At 36.6% G+C, this 10,381-nt stretch overlaps 1 protein-coding gene across 1 annotated transcript; it reads right to left on the reverse strand.

Moving 5' to 3' along the window:
• Positions 1-5,060: 5,060 nt before the first annotated feature.
• LOC109805964 (protein CORTICAL MICROTUBULE DISORDERING 2) lies at positions 5,061-10,064 on the reverse strand. Its single transcript, XM_020368272.3, has 4 exons — positions 8,432-10,064; positions 7,884-8,195; positions 7,422-7,513; positions 5,061-6,227 (listed from the first exon to the last, which is right to left on the reverse strand). Exons 1-4 carry the CDS (start codon positions 9,419-9,421, stop codon positions 5,357-5,359), a joined length of 2,265 nt encoding a protein of 754 aa, XP_020223861.1. The 5' UTR covers positions 9,422-10,064; the 3' UTR covers positions 5,061-5,356.
• Between the last annotated feature and the right edge of the window lie 317 nt (positions 10,065-10,381).

Here is a 10,381-nt window from a genome sequence, read left to right on the forward strand (position 1 = left end):
AAAATGTCTAAATTACCCTTTTAAAAAAAATGAAATTCCTAAATTTACACCTCCTTTCCCCGCACCCAACACTCCACACTTCTCTTCTTCCCAAAGCCTCTTTCCGCTCAATGTCATTAAGCATACTTTTACAGTCATTCTGAATAGAAAAAAAGGATTAGCCCCACCATAACCAGCATAAGAAATGTTCTTTTACGGTCATTAGCATTCCGGAAAGTATTTTTACAATCATTAGCATTCTGGAAAGTACTTTCCGGAATAGTAAAATTATTGTTGATATAATTTCGAAAAGAACTTTCCATAATATTTTTTAAAAAAAATATATAAAATGTCTAAATTACCCTTTTAAAAAAAATGAAATTCCTAAATTTACATCTCCTTTCCCCGCACCCCACACTCCACACTCCTCTTCTTCCCAAAGCCTCTTTCCGCTCAATGTCATTAAGTAATATACTTTTACAGTCATTCTGAATAGAAAAAAAGGATTAGCCCCACCATAACCAGCATAAGAAAGGTTCTTTTACGGTCATTAGCATTCCGGAAAGTATTTTTACAATCATTAGCATTCTGGAAAGTACTTTCCGGAATAGTAAAATTATTGTTGATATAATTTCGAAAAGAACTTTCCATAATATTTTTTAAAAAAAAATATATAAAATGTCTAAATTACCCTTTTAAAAAAAATGAAATTCCTAAATTTACACCTCCTTTCCCCGCACCCCACACTCCACACTCCTCTTCTTCCCAAAGCCTCTTTCCGCTCAATGTCATTAAGTAATATACTTTTACAGTCATTCTGAATAGAAAAAAAGGACTAGCCCCACCATAATCAGCATAAGAAAGGTTCTTTTACAGTCATTAACATTCTAGAAAGTATTTTTACGGTCATTAACATTCTGGAAAGTACTTTCCGGAATTATGTAACAAAATATTTCTGGAAAATACTTTCCGGAATAAGAATTTAATATTATGGAAAGTATTTTCCGAAACATTTTTATATAATTCCGGAAAGAACTTTCCGTAACAGTAAGAAGAAGAAGAAGAGGAGTGCCAGAAAGAGAAAGAAGAAGGGTGTGCGAGGTGCAGGAAAAAAGAAGAAGAAGAGGAGTGCCAGAAAGAGAAAGAAGAGGGGGTGCGCAATGTCAGCAGGTGGTCTTGTAAGAGAAAGACTCTTACTTGTTCTATGGAAAGACACACTAGTACAAAAATGACTCTTAAAATCGGAGTTTTAAAATCAGTCATAAGGTAGTCATTTTAAAAGTGACGCGGTGGCCTGTACTGCAACAGAACGGCCCGTTCTGCTTGCAGAACAGCCTGTACTGCTTGCAGTACGTCCCGTACTGCAAGCAGAACGGCCTGTACTGCTTGCAGAACGACTACGGGCCGTTCTGCAAGCAGCATGGGTCGTTCTGCAATCAGAACGGGCCGTTCTTCTTGCAGAACGGCCCGTTCTAGTGCCGTTCTGGTGCGGGGAAGGGGGTGTAAATTTAAGAATTTCATTTTTTTTAAAGGATAATTTAGACATTTTATATATTTTTTTTAAAAAAGGGATGTGTTTATACGAGAGTGGAGGTGTGTTTATCATCTACCTGGAATATGTCTTGGGCTACGTTCGGTTGGGCTGGTCAAAGCATAATGCTGGCTTGCCCACTCCAAGTTAGGAGTTGGGCAATGGGACTTGGGCGAAGGCTTAGGTCTCCTTGACCCTAAAGTGGAGGGCACAGCGTGAGGCTGGCTTAACAGAGCAGCGATCACCTTCCTCTCCTCACAGTGGAGGAATAACAGGCTGCTGCACTATTCAGCTCACAATAACCGGGTGTGCCAAGCTCTTGAACCAACATTTTTTTTTTTATTTTGTATTTTTTACGTAATGAAATCGGACTTTTTAGACTCCTATACTCCTCGTTCAATCATGTTATGCTGTGTTAATTGGATGGACGCAAACTTCATATATCAGTTGCTTCAGTGCAAGTCTGATATGAGTATGACAAAACCTTGAAATTGAAACGCACGCAACTTCACTTGTCATTAGTACCCAATTATTGCTTTCAAGCCTATGTCTAAATTCTAACAATGGATATCACCTGCTTATAACTTAACTACATAAGTCTAACTCTATTTGGGTTATCAATCAATCCATGAAATCTTCCATTTTTCCTTGTAGTTGGGGTTCTGGATTTTCTGTTTTACTAGTTGTCCAGGTAGATAACATTACAAGTTTACAACATTTTATGTTCCACCTCATGGAAGGAACAAGTCCCACATCGACCAATTTCTTATACAAGTCATCCTTTATAAGAATCTGACAAGGATGTCCGTTCGCCGAGCTTGATAACTCTAGCTTGTAACCCGAGTGGGGGCACCAAGGTGATGGAACATGGCTCGTTCTACGCTCGGTTGGTCTGGAAGATGCATTATGCAGGCCTGCCCGCTCCAAGTTAGGAGTTGAGCAATGGGACTTGGGCGAAGGCTTGGGTTTCCTTGTTCCTAAAGCGGAGCTCACAGCGTGAGGCTGGCTTCACAGAGCAGCGACCACCTTCCTCTCCTCACAGTGGAAGGATAACAGGCTGCTGCTCTTCTAGTCCACCATAACCGGGTGTGCCAAGCTCATGAACCATCATTTTTTATTATTATTTTTTTTTTAAATTTCGTGTTAGCCAGAAATTTCCCTTACATCAATTTCCCCACTTTTACTTGGCAAAATATACAAGCTCGTTATATTGTTGATCTTCATCAAGATTGAAAGGAATATATAATTGAACTATGTGCGTAAAGCGTAATATTGTTCTCAATGTATTGTAGATTTTTCATCTACTTTAATGCTTCATCCATTAGGCTTCATGTTAAAGTAGATCAAGATTTTAAAAACATAAATAAATCAAGATTATGCTTCATCTGTTTTATGCATCACGACCTCATCAAGTATTATGGTCATACTTAAATTATGTTTATGATGGTGTTAATAGGATGAATGCTTTTTTTAGTGTTAGATTGAGTAGTTAAATTGCTCATTATTATTAGAAGCAGCAGCCTCGCTATCAAGAATTTTTTTAAGATTAAGAAAATTAGTTAATGACATTAATTTTGTTACCAAATTGTATTATTTTATTTAAAATTATTCTTAAGATTATTGAGACTTGTAATTTCACACTTTTCACCTAATTAATCAATGTAGCTAGATTACTAGTCATTTTTCCCGATCCTCACACCTCACAAGAGACAAAAGGAGTCAATCTTAAGTTATAACATTTATTAACTGTAAAATCATAAAGTAATTAAGTGTACTTAACTCCAAAAAAATTAATTATTATAAGAGATAATTTGAAGAGGTCATATAATGACAAATATTAATAACTATTAGATTTAGTGGTCTTTCAAATCACACTCATTATTAGAGAAAATTTTGATGATAATAAAATATTAAATACCCCTATCAACAACTATGATTGAGTGATTATAAATTGATACAAATCTATATATAAGTAAAAAAAATAAGAGCAAATTTTATTCATATTAAAGAGGATAGTTAATTGCATCTAATTCTCACGATTTTATATAAAATATATATTATATTTATTAAAATATTCTTAATCACATAATATTTATGTGCCTTGCAGTTATTCTCACCCAACTTTATTCATGGAGATTTTCCGGTTTGGTCAAGTTACAGCAACAAAATATTGGTAATTCAAATACATAATGGAATGAATACATTCTATTCCATATAAAATCCCAATTTGTATTCTTCTAATTTAGGAGATAGGTGTATGCATTTTACTCATAATATATATAAATAATGAAGTTATAATTTCATTTCATTTCATTACGTTCCTCTTGGTTGCATCATATTTAATTTGATTCTACGTTCCGTTGTTGTCCAAATGGCATAGACTAGGAAGACCAAGTGAAAATTTGATACTTATAGACAGGTATTTCCTGTTTTGATTAGGATATTGTTTTCTCTTTCCAAAATTTTCGTTATCCAAAAAAATAATTATAATTCAAGTTGATAAATCTACTGGGTGTTAACTATTTCATCAAAGTCATCCACAAACACAAAACCATCCTTATTGACTCTGAGCAAAGCCAGCTTTGCAAAAATGCTCCCCATAACTTGGATAAAATAACTGTTGTAGCCCCAACTTGTCAATTCAACTTTTAATGTCTTTTTACATTCCATTTTAAAAGGAGAGATGATTATTAAGAATAAGGAAGTCAAAATCAACTCTACCCTCCATTTGAACAGGATGACTTTATTATTATCATTACCGTGAAAATTGGGTCAACCAGATTGGCACTGGCCAGCAACGAACATTCAGTTTTCAAACTTCTTATCATCCTTTGACTTTGACCAGTTTATGTTACAAATTCATTCTTCCATGATAAGACTTTGTCCTGCACGTTTGAATTGTTCCTGCAGCCAATAACCATCTTTCTCTTGATAAAAGTTTGTACCATTGCCTTGATCACTAAACAATTAGTGGAACAAATGTCACCTAATGTCATGCATTGTGTTACATTGTATTTTATTATCTGTAGTTTTTGGTTACAAGTTATAACATCTTCAACCTACTCTGTCAACCCAGTTAAAAGAGAAATTTTTCAACGGGGCAGATCCATAACAAGGAGAGATTTTCATTTGTCAATTGCCCTGCATCTCATTTGTAGTTTCTGTACAATTAGTACCTTATCGCATGCTCAATGCCAAAACAAAAGCCTACATAACGATTCTACTACATGCCCCATCGTTTAACATTCATAAACTATAAACTTACTAATAGCTTTGCTGCATAAAAATAATTCATCTTTGTATTACTTAACTATATCACAATCTAATGTCTCTTTTTGCTGCTATGATTAAACCAAAGATTGGTAGTTAATTCCCTTCGTGAAAATGTCATTCATGGTTGTGCCAGAGAAAGTAAAACCCATACCAATGATGTTGAGAGTTGACAAGTGAAATATGAAACGGTAATGCTTATGGCTTTATACTTTGGCAGCAGAAGTTACATCGTACATGATTTGGGAAACTATGCAAGAATCACAACTCAAGGAAGGGCTTTAGAAAAGATCATGTCTGCTTATATCCTCCATTGATTCAATTTGTATAATTTCATCTGAACAATATTTAGAAAAATGAAAGTTAAATCCTCACAAATCATGTTGGCTATCTCCCCCTAATAAATTAGACTCCATCTATACCTCAAACCCCATGTAGGATTTATGTACAAACAGACGTAAGAGGAGGGAAAAAATAAGTGAAATTTAAAGTGGACCTTGGACAACTTTCAGTGACCAAGTTTAGTCCCAAACTGTCCTACAACTCATGCATCGTTAAGCTAAGCTATGTACTTATTCACCGTTTGGCTTTAATCTGTGTTGTTTGGTTCAGCGGCGCCAATTGTGATCCACCACTGAGTGCAGCAGCAGCAGATTCTACATGTGTAAGAAGATACTCATATATCTTCTTCCTCAACCTGTCACATGTCTCTGCTGATATCTGGCACGATTCTCCATCATCCTTGCTCGATCCTATCTCATCTAACCAATCGTTAACACTCTTTAGTTGAGTGAGCATACCTGCTATTTGGTCATTATCTGACAAGGTAGTGTCCCCATCACTGTCCAAGAACCTCTCAACAAATCCCAAAAACCAGACTCTCGACTGTAATTGCAACATTTCAACCAAATTAACTACCTCATTGAGGCCATTTCCTCTAACCCATTCTGAGGGGGGTTGGACCAGCTGCTTCTGCCCATTTGATAACCCATCAACTGATTTACGATGAGTTCCTTGTGAGGAAGCATACTTGGAATTAGCTGTCAGACGAGTTTTTGCATGAACTTTCGATGATGCATCTTCACTGGAACTGTGTAGGACTAATGTGAGTTGACTTCCCACGACAGTCTTTTGGTTTTGAGAATTGCTTGAAGTTGTACACTTGGATGATTGAGAGTCTCTTGTAAAAACAGCAAAGGATGACAGATTGGTGGCCAAGGCTGCATGGACCCAGGAAGCCGCTTGTTTTTGTCTATCTGATTTTACTTTTAGGGCTTCTTCCACCGTGCTCTTCTCATAATCTGGAGATGAACCATCTGGAACAGGTTTTGATAAGGATTCAGCAATTGTCCGGGTATTATTCAGGCTGGCATAAAGAGTTAGAAACTGCTCTACTGCTGGCTGTGGGTTATCTTCCTTAGCAGAATTAGTTAGCTCTGAATATGTTCTGCCAGAAACATCACAAACAAGTGTCACCAACAACTTGGTATGTAGCATGGAATTAGAACATTTCAACATAATAGTCTATCAAAATAGATCAACTATATTAATCTATAAGCCTAATTTCCTGCTGTATATTCAGCATCTCACCATGGGTTAAATTACAAAGTTTTCATTAGTAGTGTGAAATATATACATAATACGTCTATCAAAATTATCCTTTCCAATCAAACTACAAGCCAATTCTGACAACAATTAACATGGATTGCATTCATACACATTTTCTTCACTTTTTGTCCAAATATTTGCAACAGGTGACCAAAAAATATCTGCCTTGATTACACATTATAGTTAAAGGGTAAATTACACGTAACCTGCATGTGATCTGGAGTTTGTTGGCTTTGCCTAATTTTCATTTTGAAAAAATGTCACATTTTTCACCTGTGGTTTTTCCTTTCTACGAGTCACTTCAAATTACTCCCTTCATTTACCCACCTCTTACATTTTTCCCATTAATAGAAATGTTTAATGCAGAAACCACAGGTACGCAAAGAGAATAACCCCTAAACCACTAACCACATATGGGTCAAGTATTAGCTAGAATGAACATCAGGAATGAATGAGGATAGATAATGTAGGGGACATGTAAAGAAGGTCCAGTTGGATAATAAAGTGATGTGGTTGCAGTCTAGTGGTTGTAAAGCAAGGGCGCAAATAACAATCAATAAACTAGGCCATCCGTAGAAACATTTGGATTTGAGGTTCTAATCAAAGGATGAAACAGGAAATCTCTACATACGTTAAAAGTTACATATATATAACTGTTAGCCAATACATAACTGATAATATATTGAGGATATGCAACTTTTGACATATATAGGACAAAGTGGAGAAGAAAATCTCTACATAGCAATGCAAATAATGAAGTTTAGGATTTATGCCACCAATCCAGGCACATCAATTTCAGTATTGCAGAAGTGATGGGAAACATAATTCATCGAAAGTATCAACAACACAGTTTTTGAATGACACTAATTTACATCTTCAGTGAAAGAGGTGCTTTGTTTCAGTAGATGAAAATTTTACTCAATCTTGACCACATTGAATAACACTAAGACCTGATCTAAACATTTCAGCAGTCTAGAAGAATTGTTCATCTTAATTGCCTAAAGTTATTCTCCTGATTTGAATATATTCGTACCTTAGACATTGCAATAAACTCTCTGTAGCAGCAGCCTCTTGCATAGCCTCAGTTGCTGCCATCTGTGCCGAATCTCTGTGTTTCATTACTTCCTGTCATAAACATGAAAATAGAATAAGAATGAAGCAATACAATTAAAGAATTTCTCATCTGAACAGAAGCATTCAGTATGCCATATAATCTTCTGAATAATGCATGCAGCAGTAAGGATATATGTTGGAAACAATCATATGACCCAACTTTATGCCTACCTATGGCATACTTATTTGTCATTATAGTACACATGCAGCTAACGTTATACTCATTTGAGTTGTGCTAATATAACTCAAGAAATTTATTTTCAAAATAATCCTTGCCTTCCTTTCTTTTTTCTGTTACAATTGTCACTCCTCAATATATGCTTTGACAGACAAGAATCAAAGAAGTAAAATGTGGAAGCAAAGAAATTCTTAATGGATATACCCTTCCAATCTTTGAAATAGATGATGGGAGTGAAGCCCATTGAATACTTGCATCTGTCACTTTTCTATTACTTAGAGAAACTTTGACCAAGTTTCCAGGGAGCCCGCTGTTAGAAACTTCCGCTGATTTCTTTCCAAGGGAAATTCTTTGCTTGCTTGACTTTTCTGGTTCCTCCATAGTTCCATTAGCACTAGCCTTCTTTGTAGATGTTTGGGTCTTATGTTGTTCCTTAGGGAGCCTTGTTGGTGGTTGGATCTTGCCCTCCTCTTTAGATGTCAGCTTTTCATATGCAATGCTTCTCCTCCTAGGAGTCTGGTAGACCATAAAAATATAAAATGAAAGGGAAAAAAATTACAATTGGTTGATTGATTCAATCCATGGAGGTAATAAAATCCAGGTCTCTCAGACTGACACCAACCAACTTCATAGCAGAGTATCTCATATAGAATTGAAAAGAAAAGAAAAACAACACAAAAGCACACAATTAAATCCAACAAGCATTGGCATCCAACATTAACAGTTTCTCAAAAGGAGAAATGTCGACTCACACTAACTTCAGGCTTAGGATCAAACTTGGTTGCAACTCTAGTTTTGGAAGAATCTCTAGTGTTGACCTCCACAGTCCCTTCCCAGCTTTTCCTTAGAGCCTTAGCCCCCATTTCAAATCCATGCACCAAATTCCTAATCGGATTTCCCACTGCGCTTTTCTTCCCAACCGGACTATTAGCTCTATGAACAGCCTTTCCTGTCTCCAGCCCTCCCACCTTAGGACCAACCTTTGCCTGATGCTGCCTGACCCCATTGGCAAATCTCTCAAAAGAGCTCGGCAATGAATAGCAACTACTCGGCGAGGAAGGGACGGACCGCAAACTGTTGGACCTCAATCTAGTAGAGGACTCATTCTTCACCTCAATCCTGAGTGAAGGCTTGCTCGGCTGAGGCTGAGGCTGAGACTGAGACTTGCTCCTACCCAAAACACCACTAGTCTTGCTAGATTGCACTTCCTCCTTACCAATCCCACCACCACTACTGCTTAATCTCACTCTCTCCTTCTTCTCCTTCTCCCCAACACCACCACCAAACACCTTCCTCGGAGACTTCGATCTATCCATGCCAGCCCCACCAGAACAAACCCCATTCTTGTCCTTACCGTTGTCAAGGAATGCAAGGGAATGAGTAGCAACAATATCCTCAGGGGTTCCAACACAAGGGTGTCTCCCAGGAACAGGCCTAACCCCACGAAGAATGGGGACAGGAGAAGCACCCTCCAAACGATCAACGAACACAAACTGCCCCAACTGAATCTTATCACTTAAAATAAGATCATCATGTTCATCAGGTAGAGACACATAAGTGGCGTGAGATGAATCAGAGACTTTGAGATAAAAACCTTGATTTGGGAACAGTTCACCCCCTGCAAGTGCCGGAACAATGCTCACAACTTGCAACAGCGAAGACCTGTGCTCTCCACCAACCTTCACATCGGTGTTCATGTGCTGAAGAAGCTTCAGAAGCACCCCGGGAACAAGATTCGCCATTTCCTCCACCACCACCCTCAATATGCATCCCCAATGAGAACAAACCCTCTTCCTCTTTTTTTCTCGATTCCACAGAGTTATACACCCCGGAGGAGAAATTAATTTCCTTTTAGCAAATATGGGCTAATTCATAGGTTAACCAAAAAGGACAGAGAATTTCAGATTGAGAAATATTCAGATTTGGATAGGCTAGTTTAGGTAGCAATTTTGAAACGGAGAACAATAACCAACGAATGAGACAGTATTCACAAAACAGGAATATAATTAATAACCAAAAAAAAATAAAAAAATGGGGTGTGTGGGACTATGGGAATTGTACTCTAGAATCTATAAAACATTAGAAGCTGCGTGGGAATGAAAAAATGTAATTGGCGGCAGGTGAGGGTTATTGCATGATTGATACGCAAGTCTCTGACAAACACATGCTCTGATTGTAGAGAAGCATATGAAAGCGTAGCCAAACCACTCAATTCCAAAGCTTGTACCTAATTCTAAGGACAAAAGGAAACTCTGCTAAAACATGTCATTCTATTTTACCATGTAATCCTCTGAAGAAGAAGAAAAATGGGGAATAGTTTGTTTGATTTGAATAATGTAGAATGATTATGTTGAACTTTCCACAAGAGTCATTGCAAATGGGTGCATGTGCGTTAGTGTTAGGAGTTACGACCAAACTAAATGGGAGTGTCGGCTACGTTCAAACTACCAATCTCCTTCTCATTAACATAAATTTTAGATACTTTTTTTTTCTTTCTTCATATTATCTAATTCATTAAAAATTTAATTATCTAATTATCATTAGTATATGATAATTATTATAAAAGTCAACATACTTATTATATATATAATTTATGATTAGATTATAGAATAAAATATTTTATACTTGAAGTGTATAGTCTTTTTTTTAATTAATGACTTTGATTAATTTAATTAATAAAATTAATTTTTTTCTAAGTTTAT

The sequence above is a fragment of the Cajanus cajan genome, chromosome 10 (genome assembly GCF_000230855.2).
Source record: "Cajanus cajan strain Asha chromosome 10, NIPB_CcT2T_4, whole genome shotgun sequence".
NCBI lineage: Eukaryota > Viridiplantae > Streptophyta > Magnoliopsida > Fabales > Fabaceae > Cajanus > Cajanus cajan.

Coding starts and splice junctions, on each gene's coding strand:
- LOC109805964 (XM_020368272.3), bottom strand. CDS start 9,421: ATGGCGAATCTTGTTCCCGGGGTGCTTCTGAAGCTTCTTCAGCACATG. Junction 7,514..7,883: donor CTATTTCAAAGATTGGAAGG/GTATATCCATTA, acceptor TGTTTATGACAG/GAAGTAATGAAACACAGAGA. Junction 6,228..7,421: donor AGTTTATTGCAATGTCTAAG/GTACGAATATAT, acceptor TGTTTCTGGCAG/AACATATTCAGAGCTAACTA.